Source organism: Hippichthys cyanospilos, chromosome 6 (genome assembly GCF_059441005.1).
Source record: "Hippichthys cyanospilos isolate Australia breed blue-spotted pipefish chromosome 6, RoL_Hcya_1.0, whole genome shotgun sequence".
Classification (NCBI taxonomy): Eukaryota; Metazoa; Chordata; class Actinopteri; order Syngnathiformes; family Syngnathidae; genus Hippichthys; species Hippichthys cyanospilos.
In genome coordinates this window covers 24396923-24422770 of record NC_142374.1, presented here as the reverse complement: position 1 = coordinate 24422770, position 25848 = coordinate 24396923, and the positions used below count along the sequence as shown (strand labels likewise).

Sequence of the window (25848 nt, the reverse complement as noted above, 5' to 3'; positions counted from 1 at the left end):
AACCAGTTAACTATTTGTATTTTCAAACTAATCAGTAACATTATTATTCCATAATAAGTCAATTTCTTGTAGAAGTAGTTTACATGGAGTGTGCAAAATTAGCGAAATGTAAATATATTTTTGTTTGTCAGAAGAATATTTCGTCACATTGATCACATTTTTAACACCACTCATTATGTCCTAGCCTTTGCTTAGCAATTTCAACAAGTCTCCGTTAGGGGGCAGCATTACAATGAGTATGACTTAATTTTGCTCAGCACGGCAAGATAAAAAAAGAAGACAAATCAGCGGTACGTTTTACCCGGAAGAAGGTGTGAAGTACCATTTTTCTCAGGTTGATAATTTTCTGGATTTTAAACTTTGTCCATAATTTAGTGTCTCTAATTATAAACCGAACATCTCAAGAGTAATTTCTGCAGATGATTGTTACAGGAGTATTGGAATATTATTAATATCATGTCAAAAGACAATGGCTCTAGCAACAAAATAATTTTCCCTTGAAATTGCTTACAACACAATCTGTAATTGTGCATTTGCCCAGCAGATGGCACTACGCGCTCCCCTTTAAAGCATGCGGCAAAATGTCACCTCTTTTAGCGCAACTGAAATGATCACTGAGCGTCAGTATTGCCCATTTTCTTTCTAGCTGGTCTTGGCTCTTTGAAGAGTCTCCAGTGCTTGTCCCTGGACCACAACCAGCTGGTGAGCACCAAAGGGCTGAGGGACGTCTGCACGCTGCTGCACCTGGACTGCTCCCACAACCACTTGGCTGGCGTGGAGGGTCTGGAGAACAATGTCCTGCTCCGTACGCTGGACCTCACATCCAACAGCCTCACAGAGGTTTTAATCACCCCGAACTATCGTTTTCCTGCTGATTTTTAAGTCTTTTTTTTTAATCACTATTATTTGATAAATTCAAGAATATACTATTTGTACACACTGTACACACATTTGTAAACCACACATCTACTTTAAATTTTAAAAAGTTCAAAGGAATGAATGAATATTTTGTCTAGAAATAATTTGACAACCAAAGTATTCAGTAACCTCAGTAGAGGACATTCTGGACTTTTCAATGGTGTCTAATGTGTTCTCTTTGCAGTCAGATGGACACAACAATGGACACAAATGAATAAGCTGGGCCTCAGCAGGATATGTAAAATGTGAAAGTTGTCATTGGGCACCAGTGTCATTCAATGGCAATTAACAAGACAAACACAAGAACATATTAGTGCTATAATGACTTAATGACCCGGCTGGACCGTCTGACATTGATGGATGGACCCCACTTAGCAGCAGCAGCACGCTAACGTTGTTGTAACCCCCCCGAGCGAGCGCGCTGGTGGTTAAGTGACAAGCGGTTTGTGTTTCTCCACTCCAGCCGCCCGCTCTGCGCGACCACGTCCTCCTCGGGGAGCTGCGCATGGACGGCAACAGCCTGGGCTCGCTGCGCCGCCTTCTCGCTTCCTCGTGGCTGCCCCACTTGCACACGCTCACGCTGGCGCGCAACAGGTAAACTATATAGCCTGAAGGTGCGCCTTATAATCCGGCGCGCCTTATACGCTGGGTAAACCGCGGGTTTTCGTTTTTGGAAGATGAAAAAATAAAGTAATCGCCATGTCAATTCTTCAATTTTTACCTCTGCATTTCAGTTGTTGAAATTTTAACGGTAAAAAAAAAAACATTCATAAACCCTGTTTGAAATTTTGATATGCTATATCTGCTACAATTTTGAAGCAATTTATTTGGGGACAAGGCGTCAAAACCACAAGTTCTTGTAAAAGAAAGCGAGCTTTTATAAAATAAAAGCAAAATAGAAGCAAAATAATAACAGTATTATCGCCTTTTTTTTCATTCTGACTTCCAAATGTGGCGTGCTTCGCAACAAAGAGATTTGTGGTGTTTTTAGGTTGAGTGTTTTGTCTTCCAGTCTGAAAGTACTGTGAATAAATCCGGGCCTCCAACGTTCCTCCAAGTCCAGAGTTTCTCCTCGGAGGACTTGCTAAGCCTTTTCCTCAGGAATGGACTGAGAAAAAAGAGGAGGAGTAAAAGAGGGGTTCTTAGCCTGGCGGGGAACGGGAAAAGCCTGGAGGAACACCAGGCGTATAATACGCTGGGGCAAACTGAAATCTTGTGTACTTTTTTGCCAGTATCGATGTGAAATGGTTCCTAAACTGTGTTTATTATGGTCTTTAAGAAGGACTTTAAGAGTCTTATATTTGCTGAAACCTGCATAGACCCCAAGACCCGGAATGACTTTCATTTCACAGCTGTGTACTATCAAATGTTTATAGCTTAAATTACTTGGCTTCTTTGAGAGCGTTTTCAAACTTTTGACTGGTACTCTGCGTTGCGTGTGTGTTGAAAAGCCTGTTTAAAGTATTTGAATTTGTATATAAATACATTATGTATGGTAAAAGATCCCTGTCTCTTATTTTGATCGTCTGACGGAGCCAAATAAGGCAACCGCAATATTAGGAACAGGTCTGTGTTGCGAAGTACATTGCAAACTACACGCATTATAATAAACATATTGAATGAAGAGTGACAGAGTCAGTCTAAAGTGAAGACAGAGATTTTATTTTGGGTCTCGTTAAATTGCGTCCCGAGTCTTGAAATGTGTTTCTTTGTGTTTTCAAGGCTCACGCACCTGCCTGAAATGTCTGCTGCCGTATCGCTAGCGAAGCTGGACCTGCGTTTCAACTGTCTGTCAGGTAATATGCTTTTTTGGCGCTAGAAATCTTCTCGGGCCGCTAAATGAGCAATAATTGTCTCTTAGAGGTGCAGAATGTATGCCACAACCTGAAAGAATGCTGTTTCCTGGATGAGATACATCTCGCCGGGAATCCGCTGCAACGGGAGACCAGCTGGAGGTAAGATTGAGACCTTATATTTGTAAAAAAAAATAAAAAAATCTCCTGCAGCCCGTCAGAGTGATTTGTCAAAGTGGCACAATCCTGCAATTTTCCAGAATTTCACCTCTGTATCAAAGTACCGTATTTTACAATCAAATGATCAAATTAATGACAAACAAAATATGATTTGGTCAAATATGATGCAGGCCCCCATCCATTAAGGACTGGAGTGTGACACCTCTGATCTAAGCAGTCTTTTAATGTCATCAAGAAGTACAATATTTTTCCCCATTCTTAAGATAGTACTATCCACAAATCATCTTTATTCTTCATTTCTGAAATTTGGCTCATCTGATTGTCTTGATGACATTCCTTTAAGCACAGCTCCATCTAGTGGATGCATAACGCAACCCCAGCCACTACTGTAGCTTCTGTTCTATGTGCCTAATAATGCAGTGCACTCTAAATATGAAACCAATTTCCAAATGGACCATTTATTGAAAGTGTGCCGTATGATGAGAAAATTGCAGAAAATACATTATCAAGTGACAGTCCAACTGGAAGCCCATAGCTTGCCCATGTTTTGTAGGACATGCAGTAACTTTTCCAGATCATTCCAGTCTCTCAAATAACCTCAACGTTCCTTCTTTTTTTAATATTTTCCAGTATTAGTGCTGTACTTTTGCCATAGAGCTTGAGGAAAAAACAGATATCGTGTGATAGCTGAGCAGCAATTTCCAAGTTTAACTCTTTCCTTGTTTCTCTACAAATTTAGTCATTCAAACATAACAACTGCCAAATCTACAGCATACTCTGCACAATCTACTGTTTCACAATCGCATTTGTTGACGTTTCCGACCATTTCCAAGACAAAGTTTCCAAATGAAAGCAGAAACGTTGTACCAAATCCTTCTACACACAGTATGCCATCCGAGTTAAAACAATACAATACAAAACAATACAATATAAAGGATTAAAACATCTTACTTTTCACATTACATTTTTGAACAAGTTCATCTCCTTCAGTGCTTTCAGGATACTTCATTTGAGCAGTTGTCATTAGAAATGCTAATATCTTTAAATGGTAACCAAAATTTTCAAAAACTATTTCACTGAAGTTAACAGCTTTGAATGTATTCATTTTCGCCCATCAGTAATTTAAAAAGAGTTCGATGTCCTGACATCAAATCACACTGATTTCAGCTATTCTCAGTCGTCTGTATTTTTTAAATATTTTATGATCCTCAAATTCAACATGTCCTTCATTACACTTAATTCTATGACATTTTATTTCCATGTCTCGTCTTCGCCAGCGAAGCACAGTTTTCTACAAGTTTAAATATGCAAAGAACATTTCTATGGGCGTATGCCATGGACCAAAAAACAGATTCATCGCCATTCTGTAATGGAAGCAGGTCTAAAACAAACTCAAGTACACTTCAGCTTTCTGCCAAAAAAGCCATTAATGCTTGGAGTAGGGATAATTGCGTTACGGATTTTTGTCTCTGAGAGAAAACACCGGCAGCCAAACACAAGCGGTACGACTTTGCTCAAGGATTCCGACCCCTTAGTGTGTTCAACCCGATACGTTATGCAATGTTTTCCACCATCGGAACACTTCCCTGGTGTCTCTAGTCTATAAAACCTCTGGGAGATCTTTCCATCAAAATCAACAGAGGATTAAAGAATTACGAAACACTTATTATTAATTATAACAACCGTGGTTGAAGCACTTGTGTCGTGCAAATGCCAAGGGACAGCTTTTGTTACCATGGCGACTGGGATGTTGTGATGAGGCCAGCCACTACTTAATGTCGCCTTGGCAATCTTGGAAGTTCGTTCATACTTTTTGTTTATGATATTTTCAAAAATAGCAAAAACATTCATATTTCGCCTGCGCTAGGTTGGCCTCGCTTTTCGTAGCCATTTGCAGCTGCGTTGCAGCCTCAGTATTCAGAGGTGCAAAATTAGCCATCGCAATACGCTTCAGGTTCATCCTCAGAAATGCGAAATGAAATTAATTTATATTTTGATGCAATCTTCAATGTGCACAGGGGCGTAGCCAGACAGTTTTCTGTGGGGTGGCCAGGGTGACACAACATCAGTTAGGGGTAGGCATGGGCCGATATCAGATTCTGGTCAAGCTTGGTCCGTTCTAGCTCCGCCCTTAATGCGGACAAAACTAAAGGCTACTTTTCCCCTTTGCGATGAACTTAAAGTGACCTCCTCCTGTGCCTAAAAGTGGAATTTACATTTTGTATTTTCACACGCCCGCCTTTCATCCAAAGCCAGCGAAAACATTGACGAGCGTTGGGAATCTCATCACCGAAGAAGCAAACACTGATCCCTATAAATTCAGCTTCCAGATTAGCGGGCGGATTTTTGGAGGAAAGTTCTTGCTCTGTGAAATACGTTAAAAGGGAGGATGTGGATGATATACAGTAGTGTGCAAACGTCTTAGATGTGTTGTTTTAACAACGAAAGCGCGGACCTCCTGGGGAAAAAAAATATTTTTTTTACTTGACATCTTTTTTTGTCGTATTTGTTAACAAGCAGGCTTCTTCCTGGTTTATGGAAAATGTGAACTGATAGGCGCATGGATGCCTTTATGACTCTTAATATAGTCGGTAAAATATTGCAATATTATTGCACAAAGTAGTCGCCAGCGTGTTGTTAGCACATTAGCGTAACATACAGGACTCACTTCGCATGACCTTAAACTAAAGTAAACTTACATGCTCAAAATGATCTCAAATTAAATATTATTGCTCCTATGGACCTGTAAATGAAAAAACAAACAAATAAAAGAACCGAAACAAACTTCCCTGCATGCACCAATACAACAGCACCATCTCATGGCAAACAAATGCACTACAGTCATATTATCAACTGCTACAATTAATATTATGCATTTTAAGAGTTTATGAGCCTTTTTTTAGACTTGGAATTGATTAGCCCATTCACATGGAAAAAAACGCCTCTACTTATGAAAAACCCAAGTTCAAAAATGACTTTTAGAACAAATTAATTTAGTTAGTAGAGGTACCACTGTTTTTTTTTTCTTTGTTCTAAAGATCGTCTGTTCAGCAATTTTATTTTCAGCTGAAATACTGCTCCGTCGTCACTTTTTAATTGTTACATATTTTTTTTAATCCAAATCCTTACGTCAAATCGGTGGTTTCTCTTGACAAAGGGCAGTTTTCATATTTGTTCTATGATTTTGTGTTTTTTCAGGCGAAAGGATGAATACGAATTTTTTTATTTTTTTTTTCCTCAACCGACCGGCGCCCTCCCCACCTCAGTGAGCTCATATGAGGTCGGAGAGGGTTTTATTTATTTAGATTTGGTGCTACGTTTGAAGAGTGCCAGACAACATGGCCGCAGGCGCGCAACAGAATCCCGACCTGTGTCAGCGAGACAAAAACACAGTCAGACGACAGCGAGCTGTCAATCACTAGCACTGAGGAAGTTCTTGAGGAAAAAAAAAAACGTTAAATGTTGTCGAACATAAAGCCGCCTTTCCCAAAAATTTTAAGTGCCCCTTTGAGTTGATGAACCCCTTCCTTAAAAAATATAAATTTCAAGCATCTTGTAAAAATAAGTAAAAATAAAAACATGCACTTAGTGGACCTTGTTACATTTATAGTGTGAATCACCCCTCGATCATCCCAGCTGATATAAAACCACTGAAATTTCTGTGAAAATCCTTTAATTTAACATACCATTTTTTACTCCTGTATTCTCTATTTTTGCATTTAATACAGTTAAAACAACAAATTTTCAACCTTATTTTAGACAGCATTCCCATTAGCACACCCTCTGTATCCTACAAATTGAGGATATGGCTCAGACAGAATAAATGAATATGAATGATCAATATTTATATTAGGAAGATCATTATGATTCAATCGAATATTAAACTTTAAAAATATTGCAACAAAAACCTTAAATTATATGGTTTTGTTGATTTAAAAGCAGTTTGTGGATTTATTTCATGGAATCACATTTTCTTTTTCAAAAACACAAATTTTAAAGAGGGTGTCATATAAAAAAAGAATAAAAAATATATTTATCACTGAAATGCAGAGGTAGAAATTGAAGAATTTACATGGCGCTTAGGTTATTTTATTTTTTCATCCCCCAAAAATGAAAACCGGAATATAAGACGCGCTGTCAGAATTTTAGAAAATTCAAGGCTTTTAGGTGCGCCTCATAGTGCGGAAAATATGCTAAAAGTATCAGTGAGCTGCTCTTTATCAGTCAAGCAGAAGTTCACCCGAAACGTTTGAGAATATTGTCTAAAATTATAGCTGAAGGAAGTTTTTTTTGTAAATAGTACTCTATACTCTGTAGAAAGTTCTCTATTGTGTTATCGTGAGTGAACATCGTATTGAAATATTCCCAGAAATGGCATCTCGCGTTTGACGACCTATCATATGTTGCTGATAATCCATTTGGAACATCGCTGTTGTTGAAAAACAACAACTTTGTAGCTCAAGGGTGTTTTTCTTTTCTTTTTTTTTTTTTTTTTAACTTTATTATTATTGACGTTCCCCCGCGTCCCGCTGAGTTTCCAGCTTCACATATTCCCACATTTAAAAGGCCCGGAAAAGTCTGTTTCTCTGGCAGATAGTTGGGATTCCTCTGCTCGGACATCCTTAGCCTCGGGCCACCATTTCAGCCCCCCCTCCCCCCCAACTCTGCCACTCAGCAGGTCCCTGCTACTTAACTAACAACACTTGTTCCACTTTTTTTTTTTTTTTTACAAGTGCACAACTACTTTTGTGTGTGTGTCTCAACATGAAACATACACTTATCCCAGAGGACAAAAAAATGACATGTTACCATAATTGGTTACTGGAAACCCAAATGTTCCAATGAGGGAGACACTTAAATTGTTACCCTAAAAACTAAAATAATAATTACATATAATTCTATATTCGGTGTGGAAGTTACATAGTATCTTAGAATGCCGTATCATGATATTTTGCCAATATTACAAAAGATTTTACATTATTGACTAACCAAAAAGAATATATATATATATATATATATATATATATATATATATATATATATATATATATATATATATATATATATATATATATATATTAGAAGAAACCAATTTGCGTGGTGACCATCTGGAAAGTCAGGATTTTCCCAAAACCTCGAGTTTTTGTAAAAGAAAGCGAAAGCGAAAACATATCAATCCAGAAATTGTTTTTTTAATCAACTAAACAATATATTTGAAGGTTTTTGGTTGCAATTTGATTAAAAAAAAAAGATATGTTTTTCTTTTCTTCGGATTTTACTTTCCATGCTCATCTTTATTCTTAATTTCTGATTAAAAAATTTGACTGATTTATCTGATTGTTTTGTTACGCACCCCAGCCATTACTGTAGCTTCTATTCTGGGCACCTTATAATGTGGTGCGCCCTACATATGAAAACGGTTTAAAAATAGGCCATTCGTTTAAGATGTGCCTTATAATCCGGTACACTTTATAGTGCAGAAAATACGCTACATGCATTTTCACCATTGTACATCTTTTAGCCAGGATGGCTTCTGGGGTTGAAGATAGATGACCAAGTCTTCTCTCGTTGACAGACACACGCTACGGACAGCAGTGTCCATCCTGAGGACGATCGATGGGACGGATGCAGACGTCCTCCCGGCGGACTCTGCGTTTGCCGGGCGGATTGACTTTGCCTCGGATGGTCTCCTCGGCTTGATCCGAATGCAAATTCAGCACCTTGCCGATTTACAGCGGGAGCACATCGAGGAGCTCAGGTAGATGGACAGCGAAGCGTCCGTTTTGCTTTGAAGGAACAATTATGGCCATTTCCAGGGGTGCTGTGTATAGGCTAAGAATATAAATATTACTTCTGACAGAACGCTGCCCCCAGGTTGCGACAGTGGATCTACTTTTTATATATTTTTCTCGATTATTGGCGCTAGCAAACCTAAATGTGATAATTTTGTAGCTGACTCGCCCCAGGTAATCAAGTAGTGCCGCTAGCAACAAACAAAGCGGGTGGCACAAAGGACGCCTTATCTTTTTAGTCCCGTCGGCCAAGGAATGTCGGCCTACCTTTTTGTTATGTCTGATGCACAGGGTGCAGCGAGCCTTAAGACAACGTTCATCTATTTTCACAAGCGCTTCCACGCCGCCGGCCCGCGGTGCTTCTCGGACCACCAAGGCTTTCAAAACGCCGCTCGACTTTCCCCTCGTCTCGGTGACCCGTCTAAATTACGAAGCACAAAAGATGAAAAGTGGCGCGGACGACTCCCGCAGGTCACGCCGAGGACTGCCATGGCTCCGGGGAGGGCCGCTAGCGTCGCTTGCCCCCTCACAGCGTGCCCTCGACCCCCTTTGGCCACTGGACAATGAGCCAGTTTGTGGTCTGTGCGGGGAACAGCGCCGCCATTTAACCCCCCGGTTTGACCCGGTGTCACTGCGAGGCGCGGACGAGGTTGGCCGCGTCGTCCGCGCGGCCGTTCGGTAAAGCTGGAGGAACCATGGGGTCTGGCGGGGGTACGGTTTCACAACTTTTCCCAACAGGACGCTGGATGAAAGAGCGCTTGTAGACAAGATCACTTTTACTTTTAAAAGCCAGCGCACGCAAAGTGATCCAATATGTTGGACCACTTGAAAAATACAGCCAAGTCGTGTAAAACGAGAAGGCGGGAAGTTCATAAAAAAGGTGAAAAATAGAGCCGAGGTTCCGATTCAGATCCCGCTGCAGGTAACTGTGGGGGTGCGTCAACATTCGGATTACTCTAATGTTAATTCCTTACTTTGGGGTCGCCCAAGTACGAGCCCTGAAATCCTCTTGCTACGGCTTTTATCTTTCTCAGAATCGGCCTATTCATTTGTTGTCCACAGTGTTGGACATTTGTTTTTGGTCTATATCTTTGGACTCATTAGAGCTAGCCTACAAAGTGCTAATGGGCTCAGTAGAGGACACCTTGACCTTTTAGATGATGTCCCATGTGGTTGTGGTGAACGCAATTCACTTTGCCGTCTTGTTTGAAGCAAAATGAACTGGGCCATATGGCTCAAAAATTAGATCTTGATTTTATTCAGTCATTCTGGACGATTACGATTTGAAATCGATTTTAGAAATCTTCAATTTTACAATTTACCAATTTTCTTTTTGACATTTGTGTGTGTCCTGTTATGATTGACGCGTCCACCTAATTTAATACTGATCGATGAATGTGGTGTCAGGTTCTTTTCCTCCTGTCTGCAAATTCTTAAACTAATGGCCAAACCGAAATCCCTTTAGTTGCATCCATGTTCAGTGATCACCAATTAAGACTATAAGACTATAAGTCAAGCTAAAGTGGAGCCGTGTTTTACATTCTCAGAGTGACCCCGGAGTGAACCAGCAGGTAAAAGAGGGAGGGTTACCAGGGGTCACATCCCTTCGGACCTCCAGACTACTCTCCCTTTTTGTCCCGCTGTGAGGGAAAAGGAAGGTCTTTGTAGGGAGGGATGTGGTCTACAGGTTACTTGCCTGCTCCCCTAGAAGAACCCCCTTAGGCTGGAGGACAGAAAGGGAGGATCAGAGACGCTGCTAATATGGTCATCGACTTTTCATTGAGGTAGCTTTGTAGCCACTAAATCCCCTCTATCAAAGAGTCACTATCTGCGGTCGGAGACACTCGGAGGTCCACAGTAAAGCACTGATGTCCGTCACGACTATTACAAGTCAACGCCATAAATTACGGGACTATAAGGCGCAGCTTTTTTCTCTTGATTTGAGCCTTTATCTGCGGGGTTTTTATTTTTTGCTAGCCAAAATTGATATTTCAGAAATGGTAACCCTTCGCTCAATCAGTATCCAAGAAATGTCTCTCAGTTTTGAAAACACTTTCGATTGCTGCAGGGGTGATCGTTTGTGAGGAAGGAAAATGAGCAATCGGGCTCAATCTGACACTTTTTCTTGGGGGTCTCCTCACTTTTGATGCCAGCGGTTTGGACTTAAATATCTGTTTGTTGAGTTATTTTAAGCGGGCAATGCATTCATCATATTTTGAGCTGTCACTGCCTTACGTGTGAAATGCTCTTTTTCGACAGCAAAGCTTTGAACCCGCTGGAGGGCATCAAACTTTCCAACAGACACTCGACGGAAGCTTTGCGCCTGGCTGAGGAGCAGCGACGCGCCCTAGAATGCGTCCACCTCGGGCAGACATCAGGCAGACGGGCAAGCTGGGACGTTTCCCCCGACGCTCCAAGCAGCGCGACGCCATTTAGTGACATTCATGCATCGCCGGCGGAGGGAACGAGCAGCGGTGTTGCATCACACCATCAAAACTGTGACCTGGAACGGTAATTCGCGCTCAGTGTTTGCTCCATCCAACATGGAAAGGCCTAGTTTCGATTTGGGATGTATGAATTAGTACTGCATCTATTCCACTAAATAAAACTTGGTTTATGAAGCTAGGTGACATCAAAACAACTGAAGCAATTTTTTCACCAGCTAAAAGACATTTAAGCAAGCAGGTTTCTTCAAAAGTGATCAGTAGGAACGGCAACCACGTCAGTTGATTGTTTTACGTGTATTGAAGTGCCTTTGAAAACCATCCAATGATTCTTACAAGCCTATATAGGACCATTGAATGCTGCTATTAGCTTATGCTGCTAACATCTAGTGCTGCTCTCTGTAGCAAGATTTGTTGCTGCTGTAAGCTTGCCTTCAGACGAAGGACACTAAATAAACAGATACCCAAGGCCTCAACAAGTATCTAAATTTAAGGCTGATGTCGGTACTCACCCATCACTGTAATACTTTGTAAATACTAAGAGAATTTTCTGCTGTTTTCCAAATTCCATAGTAACATGACAGTCAAAAATAAAAATAGTATTTCCAATGTTTTTCCTCTTTTTTTTTTTTTTTTTTGTTTTCTTTGAGCAGCTCTGTTGCACCAGAAGATGGAGGAGGAAAAGCAGCTGATGGAGGGAATCCTGAGTTTTTTGTCCTGAGGATCAATATTGCCCAGCATCAGGCGGCAACTGTCATTCAGGTAAAAACATTAGTTATCATGGAGCAAACCGTTCTGAAATGTTCTTAGCCGGTTTTAGCTTTGTACCATATTTTCCACTCAATTTGGCCCACCGTGTTAGAAGGCGTACCTTCAAGGGATGGCCTATTTTAAAACTTTCCCCCCCCCTCATACATAGGGCGCACCACATTATAAGGCGCATAGAATAGAAGCTACAGTAATGGCTTGGCTTGCGTTATGCATCCACTTGTTGCGTCAAACTTAATTGATAGACAACAGTATAATAATGATTCAATTAAATATTCAATTTGAATCAACCTTAAAATATTTTGTTTTATTGATTTAAACAGTTTACGCATTTATGTTTTAAAAGTCATATATTATCAAAACACAAAAATTATTGTTTGGTTGTGATTTATTGGTGATCATTATTTCACTTTTAATGTGGCTGATCCCCTTTGGGGAATCCCTGTAAATATGTTCTCCACTGGTTGGCGAGCTTATGGGTCTCCTACGTGCCACGTAGTCTCGTTGCGCTAATCCTCCACGGGGCTTTTATTGTAAAAAGCGTGCCATACAACACTTCCTGGAGATCTTTCATTTAGCGCGCAACCTTTCAAATGAGTCCCTTGAGGTCCACACGATTGTGTGCATGTGTCATGTCAAAGCAGAGCTTTTTCAAGTACGATCGCTTAAAACACCCCCCCCCCCCTTTTTTTTTTTTTTTTTTTAGAAAAACTTAATCTTGCACAAAATTATAAACAAGATGCCGTTTTAACATCATTATGACATATTTTTTATGAGAAGAAAATTAATTCATTTAGACATACTCAGACGGATTTGTGTAAGTCCATGTGTTGGGAAGGTACATAGTGATTTATCAAATTCCAAAGAAGTGTAGTAGTAGGAGCCCCCCCAGTCCCCCTCCCAATTCCCATGGGGACCCATAGAATTTAGAGGCACACTGGAGCTCCATTTGTCTTGGAGCAACCCAAAGTCACGTAGAGTTCAGGGGAAAAAAAAAAAAGGTTAACATGTTTTATCTCTGGAATGGGCGAACGGACAGTATTTTAGCGCTGTGATTCATTGGGCGTTTAAATGTTTTGTGTGTGTTCCACATCCAGGCTGGATGGAGAGGCTTCACCTTGAGAAGGAGGCTGGCGGCTGCTCTCGCCGCCGTCACGTCCATGCAAGGTGACGACGACGCTTTTGAGATGGTGGACGTTGAGGAGTTTGTCCTGGATGAGGTGTGTATTTTGTTAAGACACATTCTCACAGCTGTCTGCATTTACATCTTTAAATTAATCTCGGTCGCTATTTTAGACCATGTGATGACTTCATGAATCCAGCTATTCACATACCGTATTTTCCGCACTATAAGGCGCATGGAATTATAAGGCGTACCTACAATGAATGTCTTATTTTAAAACAGTTTTCATATATAAGGCGCACCGGATTATGAGGTGCACAAAATAGAAGCTACAGTAGTGACTGGTGTTACATATGCATACCTGGAATAAAGGTGAACCTTATTTTTTTTCCTTCAAAAAATATTTGAATAAATGTATTTTGTGTCCATATCAAAAGGCAATGCTAGAAGATGGCTGGACTTTACGTGAGGATGCTGCTAGCAGATGTTCCTCAGTGTCCAAGCAGCCATTGCTTTGTCAGGTAAGGTGGCAATTTTGGATTAGAATACTTTTAATAGCCATTCTTGAATTTTACGTGACATGACCGGTAAAAGGAAGCTGCATAGCATCATTTCGTATCCAGAACGTCTACCCACAGGCCATCCTGATTCTGAACAAATTCCTCACGCACTAATCTGCCTCATCACCAGTCACTTTACTGCACGCACACATGCACCTTACAAATCCTGCACAGTGCAGGAAAGCTGCTAAATACATAATATTTGGTCAAATCTGCGCTCTTTGTGACAGTATGAATATGCTAGTGTACTCTTTCATTCATTGGTTAAAAAAAACGCCATATTTGTATCATCCATGTCATATCAGAAGAATGATTGGCTGTCCCCTTGCCATGGCTCTTATCGGTTCCTTGCAACAGCTTCCTTTCCCTCTTTTCCTGATTGATCTTTAAATATGTTCTCTGGAAAAACATGCCGGCTTTTTTTTCTTGAGGCCTGATGTCATTTTTCACATCGCTGTGTTTTCTCTGTCTTCATTTACCTCGCGTTGGATCTTTTCTTTGGCCGGCCGGTCGCCTCGCGCCGTACATCATGCGAGCCGTTTGAGTCGGCTTGAAACGACCCAGCTGCTTTTACGGACGCCCGGAGTAAGTACTGTTTGCATTTTAGCTCCCAGGTTTTTATCCGGAACGTTCCCAGTGGATTTTACCACCTCTGCCCACACCGATGCATATGAAAGCCTGGGAAGTCAAGGAACAAGAGGACAAGAGGTCATCATCGCAGAGATCCACTAGGTGAGCTTGTCAATTACCAGTTAGCTAGGTGCAATGCTAACATTAGAAGCTAATGTCAACTTTCTACATCAGCAATTCTCAATGGGGTATGTCAAGACACTTTGCGGGGTACCTGAAATCTTAACATGGTTTCTATAGATTTCAGCAAATCAGATTTGTCGTCATGACAGGAGCAGTACATATTTGGAATATTATGTACTGTATTTTCTGCAATATAAGGCGCACTGGATTATAAGGCGCACTTTCAATTAATTGCATATTTCAAACATATTTTTTAAGGGGCAATTAATAAACTGAAAGTTCATAGAAAATTTTTGTTTTCTGTTTTAGGAGAAAGTCTGCTTCAGCATCTGTGACGAGTGACTTCTCAGACAGATCAGAAAGAATTCTGGAGGAATGGTAAATAAACTAAAAACGATGACAATTAACAGGGTCACACGGTCAAAAAGAAACAGAAGTAAAAAGACGATACTTTTTATTTTTCAATGAAAATGTTGCATTATTCCAATAAGAGTATGACTACCGTATTTCAACAAATATACTGTTTGACGCACCTGCGTCTGGGAAGTTATGTATATTTGAAGCGCATTAAGTGTGTTTGAGATTTCCCACATTGTGATTGGTCTGTAAACGCCTCACCAGTGTAACATTGAATGTGTTGGTTTTCCTTTTCCTCGTGACGTGGCTTGAGTTCATTTTACCATAAAACCAAAAGTTGAACATCATCCGTGTTTCACAAAGTTTATGATTGAGTATATATACCAAAAGACTGCAAATTAGTCAAATGGAAAACCTTTTCATGTTCTCTAACCGGTGCACACAGCTCCATACTTTTGTCACTCTTAATTGAAGCAGCTGGAGACATCATAACCTCACCGTTTTAGAAATATTCTCGCGTGTGATCATGGATGGGCTCGGACGATGGTTCCGCCTGCTCGCTTCTTTTATTGAAAAAACAAGCTCAGCTAACACAAGCTCTCATACAATTTTGTAGGGGCTTCACCAACAGGCACACGGCTGAGCTGATGCTGAGGAGAGCCCAGAAGATGAAGGCCAAGCAGAAAAATGCAGGTGTGTAACATTGAATCTCAACATGTGCCGATTTCCTTTGACAAGTGGAATATATGAATGCAGGAGAGAACACCCCACTCAGAGCTGTCAGAGAAGGGTGGGAGCAAGTGTGTTGTAAATCTTGATCCTTGCTCTATTTTGACTTCCCCTTGTGGAAAAAAAATTGCATAATATGTCTCCTTCAGCTCACTAAGTGACGGCATTTCCTAAAAAAAAAGTTGCTTGGTTCGCCGGTCCCGTTGGTTCCTCGGATCGCGCTTTGCCAGCAGAGCACCTTTCCAGCTCGCGTGCGCTAACGAGCCGTAACGCACAGCAGAAGCCGGGCTCTGTCGCTTCTTATTGAGCTTCACCGGCGGAAAAGGACAAGTCTCGTGTCCTCCCCGTCTGGGTTTCGTGCGGCCCAGGTTGACGTGGCCCCCGCTTCGCCGCTCCAACGGTAGTCCAAGCCTTTGATGGCCCTGTCATCTTGTCATCCCGCCCCGACGCTCGCCAGGTCTTTGTCGAGTATAACTGGTGGTGGCAACCAGAGCTGTGCTCTCATACTTCCCAGAAGTGAGCTTGCGGTTCTTTTTTTCTTTTTTTTTTTTAAATCTCCTCGTGCTCTCCTTCTGTGGGTCCATCAGGGCATCTGGAAGCCTGGAGAAAGCAGCCGCTCACCACTTACAAGCTGGAGGCTCCAAACAGGCTGGCACGATACAGCAGAAGTGGAATAAGGGGTAAGACTTGCTTGTTTACGGCGGGACGTCCATTTGAATTGTTGTCTGCGGCCAGGTGGGCCTACACAGAGACTTGACAATAATTATTCATCAGAAGGGATGTTCAATGCAACTTGTTATCTTGGCGTATATTTTGACAATTTTACCTGCCACCTTACACACATGAAACCACCATTTACTGAGCCAAGTCATTTTTTATTCGACTATGATCGCACGCCATAAACAAAATATACCACAAAATAATCATGATCTGGTCTCAATCTCCTGACCAATTTGACCTTTTCTGAAAAATCTAGACGTGACCACTGAGCCGTCTTTTTCTTGTATGAAGGCTAGCAGGTGGATAGACAGGTTAATTGTATCTTCCGCCATCTAGTGGTGGAGCAGTTTATTGTTCTGCTTTTCACGACTGGTCGCTGGCATAGATAGATAATCAAAAATAAATCATTTGTTTGAAATTAAATCAATGTCTGGCCAATTTAAGGAAATAGGATAATTTCCCAGCACAGCGGTTGGGAATCATCGCACTAAGCCAACGACGCGTCACCGACCGGCTCCTGGAGCCGCGATCCTTAATGGACCCGTGCCGACCTTCCCTGGCGCACCCCTGGCCGTGACCTGTGGAAGGCACCCCGCCCCCCACCCCTCTCATCCGGACCCCCTCTCCCCCCCGGTGCCCGAGGAGGCAGCCAGACCTGGCTCGCCCCGACACGCTCTGCCCAACAGGGGTTAACATTTCAGGGGGTTTGGAGTCCCGGTCCTTCTGGAGGTGATTAGCCCCGAAAAGCCATGACAGATTCTTTCCAAGATATCTGCCGCGGCGTGTTTATTTTATCCGGGCTTTGTGTGGATGTGCTGGACATGAGTAACCCACTTGAAACGGGTATCGGCTTACACGGAGAGACGGGGAGGAGGATGGAAGTGTGTGTGTGGGGGGGTGACGAGCCTCGAGATGTTTTGTTGTGAAGGGGAAAAAACATTCCTCGGATGATTCCTGTTGGCAAGTGTGTCAAAGTGGCTGACGTGGTCGCTCCACAATGTTGTGCGCGTCCATGTTTGTTTGGGGAAGCTATGCAACCTATTTATTTTGCCCAGTCCCCTTGAATCTTACAGACTGCGGCTTTAACGACATTTAGCGTTCCAATAGAGCAGGCCATGTTGTCACTCCACAATGTTGTGGACAGCCATGGGCTTCCATCATTTATTGCTTCTTCTCAGTCTGCCTCAGATCTTAGAATTATGACAGAGTTTTTGACAAAGTTCAACTTTCAAGAAGACTTGGATGTGATTGCCCCACAGTGTTGTGTGTATCCATGTTTGTGTTGCCCCTAAAGGTATGTAATGTACTTGTACTATGTATTTGTCCCGCTATGTCTTCTCTCATATACGTCATATTATGTCTATCTCCAGTGAGGATTATTAAAGTTGCATGGTCGCTCCACAATGTTGGATGCATCCAAGTTTGTTTGGGGCAGCTACGCAACTCAATTGTTCTACCTGATCTGCCTTAAATCATAAGGACTGTTTTTTTAACGACACTTAGTGTTCCAGTAGAATCAGCCATGTTGTCGCTCCACACTGTTGTGGATGGCCATGGGGTACATCATCTTCAGTCTGGCACAGATCTTAGGAATATGTGGAGACTTTAATTATTTGGAACATTCAAGAAGACTCTGGTGTCATCGCCCCACAGTGTTGTGTGTTCATGTTAATATTCTGGGAAAGCTATGTAATGCCCTTGTTCCACCATGTTTTTACTCCATATAAGTTATATTATATGGAGACGCCATCTTCATTGAGGATTATTAGAGTTGCAAGTTCACTCCATAACTCATCTCAATCTGTAGTTGAGTAAATAAAGAACTCTGTGCACTTTTTGTGGAAATCTGCTTACAGTATCAGCCACTGGTTCTTAACAGGTTTTTCACTGATAATACCGTGTTTTTTTTTTTCTCATCCAAAAACACTTTAACCAGAGAATTTTTGTTAGAAAAACACACACACACACACACACACACGTAAAAACGAGTGCTGCATGATTGCAAAACTTCTCTACGAGAGTGGATGGTATGAGTATCGACTGCCATCATGTGTACCAATACCTTATAATAAGGCCAGGAATTGGCCCAATACGATACTTGGTATCGGTGACAACGCACATCCATACAAACGTTAGGCGTTCGGCTGTAGCACAATTTAGCCATGGGGTGCCGCATGTTCCAAATAATTTGCTCTTAATTTTAAAAGAAAATTGTAGCATTCCTGTCACAGCACTGAAAAGCATTAAATGATATTTTCTGATACGGAAACCCTGTGAAAGTCTTCCATACCTGTCATACATGTGCTTTCACGTACCCTCAATTGAGAACTTAATATCTAGAAGCAAAAAGGGGTATTATAATCATCTTTGACAATGCATTTATAGTTTATTAAAGTGGCTGAAGACGAGGTCACGGCAGATGGGGAGAATGAAGCATGTCATTTTTTGAGCCCTTCAGGCCACCCTCTGTTCTTCCTCCCCACCTTCTGATATCGCCTCTTCTTTTGGCGCAGAGACCAGCTCGCTTAATGTGCTTAAGAGCCCCTCTTAACAGGCGTGAATCCTACGGGGGCCCCCCGCCTGATCTCCTGCAGGAGTTCTTGTGGGGAGGGGGGGGTGTCTCGGGAGGTTGGGAGGTTCCTTCCCATTTTCTCAAATTCTAGAATGAGTAAAGAGGTTTTCTCAACCTTACCCTGCTTGAAGTAAACCTCAACCCCAATTTTCAATCCATCTTTATTGCTATCCCAAAATCCAAGCTAACCCGTAACCCCAGTTTTGCTTTTTGCCATTCAATCTCTTGTTTTTTTGAGAGCACTTATTTTTTCTAACCAAAAGCTTGTCTGTGCGGTCATGTACAAGGAATTGATCTTATTAAACACTTAACAATTTTCACGATGTGGTGTATTAGGATCCAGAAGTAACTTCCAGCATGTAGTTAATTTTTATTACCGGTATTTATTAACATAAACAAAGCAGGATTGGAGCGCAACATCCTAAGCAGTCATGAGTAAATCATACATGAGAGTATTTACTTGGCATAATCTTACAAATTTCACAGAATGAATTCAATTTGTATACTAGACAAAATAAAGGGCGTCATGAGAACTTGTGACATGCATTCCTAAATGGCAATCAAGGCTAACTGACGTACAAGCCTTAAAGACATTTTCTGATGCGAATGATGACATCTTGGAACAAAACCTCACTGGCATGCATTCCTTAAAAACTGTTGGCGTAGAATAGGTACCAGATCGTCTCATCATGAATAGTGAAAATATACATGTACGTGGTATCTACTGAAATGCGTTGGGAATACTATTTTATTCATTATAATTGTCATTTTTTTTCCTGCCAAAAATTGTCGTCGGCCTAAAAACAATCCATATGGGTCAGGCCTTAATTCTAATCCCCTAAACCTGACCCAAACCCTTTAATTCAAACCCCCTAATGTCCTAATGATGTCCTCCAAGCTCTCGTAACCTAAACCCGTAAATCTTCAATCCTAACCCCTAATCCCATTTTTCTCATTTTAACTGTTAAAACAGAGTCACCGTTTCTATATAATTAACCCTAAAACTAGCTGAGCACCGGTTTGCTCCCGCTTTAGTGCATAAAAATTGATATCGCATCAATTTCAATAAAGCTAACCGAAAATCCACAAATGTAATTCAAAGTGAGTTCATAGCCGTGGAAAGTGACTCCCGACGGCCTCATCGTTCCGAAACGGGAAGTGGGAGCATCCATATCCGGACCCCCCTGAGGGCTAACATCCATCACTTGACACTTTTAGTGGTCTTCGGCAATTAAGCCCTGACAACTGCAGCCCTTTCCCTCGCTGCGTTGCAGTAAAGGCGTCATTAGTCCCTGTGACGGCCCGTCACCATCCGTTATTAGCCCGCGGCCGTCTGCCAGTGTCGGCGCAACGCAAATGTTTACTCTGAATTACGGCCTTATTACGAGATTTCAACACGCCTCGTAAATCAGGCCACTTCTCCCCGGTCCTGCAAAGCCGCCGGACTGGGGAATCGCTACGGTCGAGGGGGGCGGGCTCACGTGTCTTTCAGCAACTGGAAATCTTTGATAACAAACACACAAAGCTCTTTAATCGGAAAGTAAACACGTCAGCACTGGCGGCCTGCGGTAACTTTTTGCAGTGAAGCGCACACCCTTTTCAGGAGATCAATGCAGAGGCCCTTTTCTTGTTTTTTTTGTTATTTATCTTAAAGTATTTTCCGTGCTATAAGGCGCATCGGTTTATAAGGCGCACCTTTAATGAATGGCCCATTGTAAAACTGTTTTCATATATAGGGCGCACCGCATTATAAAGCACTTGGAATTGAAGCTACAGTAGCGGCTGACGTTGCCTTGTCCGTGCACTAGATGGAGCTGCGCTAAAGGGAACGTCAACAAAACAATCCGATAAGTCAGTCAAACTTTTCTATCAGAAATTAGAATCAAGAATAAAGATGATTTGTGGAAAGTACTATCTGAAGAATGGGGGAAAAACATCTTAAAGACCGTTTAGATCAATGCCAAGATGATTGAAGAGTTAAAAGAATATAATTATGATGCAATTAAATATTGAACTTAATTTTTTTATTCACATTTCACCCCAAACCCTTAAAATATATTTTGTTGTTGATTTTTAAAAAACTGTATGTGGATTTACTAATAAAGTTGTGGTTTCTTTAACTCCGTATTGTGATTTTTAACTCTCCAAACTTGCATTTTAAAGTCAGAGATTTTTTAATTTTGTAGAATAAAGTCAGAATTCTGACATTGAAGGGAGGACTCTCAAAACTTGTTTTTCTTCTGGCCCTGATCCTCTTCCAAAGCAAATAATCACCTGTGACATTTAATGATTGTTTTCTTGCGGTGGGCCAGTTCACCAGACGGAGCCGGTCCTTGGGCGAGCCAGGTGGGACCGGACTCGGGAATGGCTCCAAAACCAGAACACTTTGAGGCACTCGCCGAGGTGGGCATATATAATTTGTGGATATGAACACAAGAAATGTGAAGAATTTAAGATGAGATTTATTCAGTTTTGCTACAGTTTTTACAATGTTGCCAAAGTTTTATACTCGGTAACATATAGTCATAAATACCAGAATTTGACCATAAAATTAGGGGTGCATCCTATTTTGGGGGAAATACGGTATACTATCTAGAATAGAGACGTTAAATCCCGTGTTGAATAATTCTCCGCGTGCTCTTATTGTAACGTGAAGAAATGGTGAAGATCACCATTTCCAAAGAACATTCTCAAGCTTTTGGTTGCTCTCACAGTTCACACCATGGAACATTTCGGGGCGCACCGCAAGCACACAGTGATAAGATGAAATTGAAAGTGTTAATGAAACACAAGCAAACTGATAAAGAAAAAGAAAACTATTGCAGGGATGATTTTGAGCCAGCCAGCAACGGCATGAAAGCCATGTTTTGTTTGATTTAACATTTCCCAAGTGTGTGTGAGGAACATATTGTATCACCACATCATCACTCCCTGTGAGTCAGTCCTTCGATCAGCACACACACATTCCCAAGTTGCATAGACCACATTTCTCAACCCTTTTTCAATAATGCAATGCGCATCTGTAGAAAACTTAATAAAATAAAGGCATACAATAAAGAAGTCATCATAACACAATCTAGATATAAATTGCTTCATCTTCCAGTTAATTTGCTCTTAGTTTGAAAAAAAATGTACTATTTTATTTATAAAGGATTAAATTTGATTTTTTGATACTTGCAGAAAATCTTTTAAAATCTCACCACCTCTCCTCTTCACGTACCTCCATTGGAGAGCCACTGGCATAGGTCATATCATACAAAAATTTAATTAAGTTTACACAAGCAGTGGTCCCCATTTTGTCTCCTGTTGACATTAAAGCTGGAAACCTTTTCACTTGATTTATCTTTGTCCATTTTTTATGTTTTATTCAAACTATTTCAACTATGAAGCTTGCATGCTGTGTTTGAAAGCTAACCTCTGTGCTACTATAGCATATGCATCATTTTTCATATTGTCATCGTCAGTGAACATTTCTTACCGGACATCTCGGCCGACTCTGTGAACGGTGGACGCCGACGACAACTTGCAGTAAGTAAGCCGCAACGCACATGTGAAATGAGCAATTCTAATGCTAATTATGGTACTTTTTGTGTGTGTGTGTGTGTGTAGCCAGATGGACGGACGGAAAATCCCGCCACTGGAATTTGGGCCTGCAATAGTCTACCCAACAAAGCCTGCAGAGAGAACAAAAATACTAAAATAGGATTTGCATTTGAGACAGGTGAGTCTTTTCTAGGGATTGCCGATTACCAGTATCAGGTATCGATGCCCATACCAGCTGTATTTCAAGATATCAGTAGCGACAGCTGATACCAGTATGGGCCACCCGCTTGTGAGCATATTATGATCAGTAAATAGAAGTGAGAAAGTTATAAAATTGACATTATGTCTTGCAGTTTTAAGAAAGAAATGATGTGTTGGGTTATGAAAGGCAATCTTTATGTGAAATTGTATTTACTGTAACTACAGAATTATACTAATGATATTGATCCCTGGATGGTTATTAGGTTATTAGGGATGGACGAGTACGATACCAAATTTTGGTATCTGGTCGATACCACAAACTCTACGGGAGCTTGAAAATGATCATAATCATTTGAATCAGTTATGTTTGAGAAAGAAACATCAAAACATGCAGAAAGCCGGCCCTCGAGGACTAGAATTTGACACCTATGCTATATTGGAATAGCCAGGTTTTCTTTAAAATTATTTGCATTTTATTTTGTGGGACATTTTGTGGCAAATTTTGTAGCAAACGCACCAGTGGTATCGGTACTTGGCATCGGTATCGGTGACTACTCAAGATTTGAGTGGTGGTATTGATATTGCTCTTGGAAAAATGTGGTATCGAACATACCTATATGCTATGCAATACTATAGCTGCTATCGGGCTAAAAAAAAAAAAGGGCATCAACAACCCGAGTAATTTTAGCTATACACAAAAGTCAATTTTATGGGTTGCTAGGCAGAGTTAGGTCCCACACTATTTGCCCTCTAAAAGCCAAGAATAAAGCTTCTTTTCCTTTAATGTTTTAGTTCCTGGTTCCGACTAGTTCCTGCAATAACCCGACAGCCATCCAAAGTCAAATATGTCCACTGGATAGTTCCTAGTCCTGGCGCCCTTAAAAATTGGACAGACTGCGGAGATTGTTGATCGGTCCAGGCAGAGGGCGCGAGGGAGGGCCCATGAGGTCAGTCTGGGGACACCGTGTTTCTCCTCTGGCAGGAAACCAGTTTAAAAAAAAAAGAAAGAAAGAAAAGGTGGAGGATGACTGGGCCTTGTGTGAACGTCCGAGGGGGCTGACAAAGATGCCAGTGAGAGCAGATGAGCACATGAAAGCGTCTCAGGAAGGCAGAGTGAAGGGGAGCCCTGTCCTGTCCCGTCCCGCCCCGCCCCCCCCTCTCCCCAACCCTTTAACGAGACCTAATTGGATTCTGATGATGATTTCAAAATGATTTCCACGAGGTGCGCCGGCCCAGAAGAAGAAGTGCCTTGTCTCGCCGCCGTCATGCTCTCGGGGACGGGACGGGACGGTCAAGACGAACTGCCGCCGTTTGCACGGTCGCTCGTTCATTTCCATCGACTTTATGATCGTTAGGAGCTTGTCAGAAGACTACAAATGAAAGGGCCCATTTCACTTATAGCGCGGCCATTTTGACACTTGCTCTCCAATGAAAATGACCAATGCAAACGTCACATTATCAAACTCAGAAAACAGGTGAGCCGTGATCGGTTGTTACCTGAGCCCTTATGCTGCATTCAAGGAAGGCGGGAATTCGTCCCACTTCTCACCTGAAAGGCTAAACAACAAAGAGTCTGATTCCGCCACAAGGAGTGTCGAATTTAGCCCGTGTCGGGCTCATTTACTGCTGTTTAAAATTGAAAACATTGTCAATTTTGGACATATTGAAAACGCCATTATCATGCATTCCCCCCGATTTTTGAATGAATCATTTCAACGGCAACTCATGAACAGGGCGCAATAGCAATTTTTGTGTTGACGCCCCAACATCACCGGGTGGCGCTAGCAGCCAATTTCTCTCAAGCCTTTCAATGACTTCAAAGATAGGCTTAACCTGGACTCCCATAATGCTTCCAAAGTCTTCAAAACTCATAATACTTTATATATATATATATATATATATATATATATATATATATATATATATATATATATATATATATACACACGGCAACTTTTAGGGTGCATTGTTCCATGTCCGGGCAAGGCCCCCGTCGACTTGGAACTCTCAGATCACGCAGTCCACCTTCTCGGCAAGTCATTCGCAGGTCGCCCCGACTTTGAAATGGAGCGACATACTATACGCAGTGTGCCAGCTGTGCGCGTATTCAAGCATGGATCCGTACCTGTTATTGGGTTCTGGGCCCCCATTCCCTCATATTTGCCGCCGTTTCGCTACACGTGGAATCCATCAAGACTGCCAGCAGTGAAAGAACTTCCCTACTTGCTATTTGAGGGGTTAGAACTATTAGTGAGACAAATCATGATTTGTGAAATGACGTTGTTGGCTAAATCAGCAAATTTGTGTAAGCCGTCTTTGTTAAAAAATGATCGGTAGGAACAGCAACGGTTTTGACTCATTTATGTGTATTAAACTGCCTTAGAAAAGTCATGTGACTGCTCTCGCCAGCCTATATGGAGCGGTCTAACACTGCTTGCTGCTGCTAGCGCTGTTAACCGCTAATGCTGGAGCTAATTGCTGTCAACAGGCAGTGTATCGTGTTTCGAGTCATTTAAGTTGATTAAACTGCCTTCGAAAAGTCATGCGACTGCTCTCGCCAGCCTATATGGAGCAGCTGAGTATTGCTAGCAGCTAACGCTAATCACGTCTCGTGCTGCTTGCTGCTGATAGCGCTGTTAGCCGCTAATCAATCAATCAATCAAATTTTATTTATATAGCCCTAAATCACCGAAGTCTCAAAGGGCTTCACAGAATGAAAAGAGGTCATACAGAGACATCTTTTCAATGTAAGGTACACAACAGCATCCCCTGTCAAAGCTCCCAGAAGGGGAAGGAAAAACTCAAAAACCCCAATTTGGGGAAAATCAGAAACCTCCAGAAGGGACCACAGGTGGGAGGAGCCCCCTTCCAGGCCCACAGGTTGAGGTGGATGCTGCATGTACCGAACACAGAAACAATATAAATTACAGAAAACATATTGTGCTATATAGTGCAGTGATGTCTTGACAGCAGGCAAAGCCATTGGGCAGGAACCATCCCGCATTCCAGCCAGGTGGACCGCAGACGGCTAGACTCCTAACCCGTGATGGTCGACCAGCGCAGGACCCAATGGAGGCGGTCAAGTCAACCCTCACCATCTAGCTAGCCCCCTCTCCCGGCCGGAAGAGGGGGGCAGGAAAAAATGCTAATGCTGGAGCTCCTGCTTAGTTGCTGTCAACAATAACACAATGGCAGTTTTTTTTGTTTGTTTTTTTTAACAAGGCCTCTTAATTAGCATAATTAGCAGCTGAACTTGATTTCGGTGATGAGTCGAGTCATGGCGGAGCAAAAAAAAAAAAATTCTTCTTGCATTGTTTTGACCCGATTCACTCAAATTACTATTACTATGACTAACGTTACAGTACTTATATTATTGCTATATGTTTTTATGAATT

General features: G+C 41.7%; 1 protein-coding gene across 1 annotated transcript in view; it reads left to right on the top strand.

Annotated features, from left to right (window-relative positions):
* lrriq1 (leucine-rich repeats and IQ motif containing 1) overlaps positions 1–25848 on the top strand; it is a 33271-nt gene that overhangs the window by 6083 nt on the left and 1340 nt on the right. The window contains exons 11-26 of the mRNA XM_088418363.1: positions 647–840; positions 1382–1512; positions 2641–2714; positions 2780–2873; positions 8467–8649; positions 10943–11194; positions 11781–11889; positions 12993–13115; positions 13456–13539; positions 14186–14310; positions 14641–14709; positions 15305–15381; positions 16005–16097; positions 21022–21112; positions 22174–22237; positions 22319–22430. Of these exons, the coding sequence (XP_088274489.1) occupies positions 647–840; positions 1382–1512; positions 2641–2714; positions 2780–2873; positions 8467–8649; positions 10943–11194; positions 11781–11889; positions 12993–13115; positions 13456–13539; positions 14186–14310; positions 14641–14709; positions 15305–15381; positions 16005–16097; positions 21022–21112; positions 22174–22237; positions 22319–22430 (1875 nt within the window). The remainder of the gene's footprint in view (positions 1–646; positions 841–1381; positions 1513–2640; positions 2715–2779; positions 2874–8466; positions 8650–10942; positions 11195–11780; positions 11890–12992; positions 13116–13455; positions 13540–14185; positions 14311–14640; positions 14710–15304; positions 15382–16004; positions 16098–21021; positions 21113–22173; positions 22238–22318; positions 22431–25848) is intronic.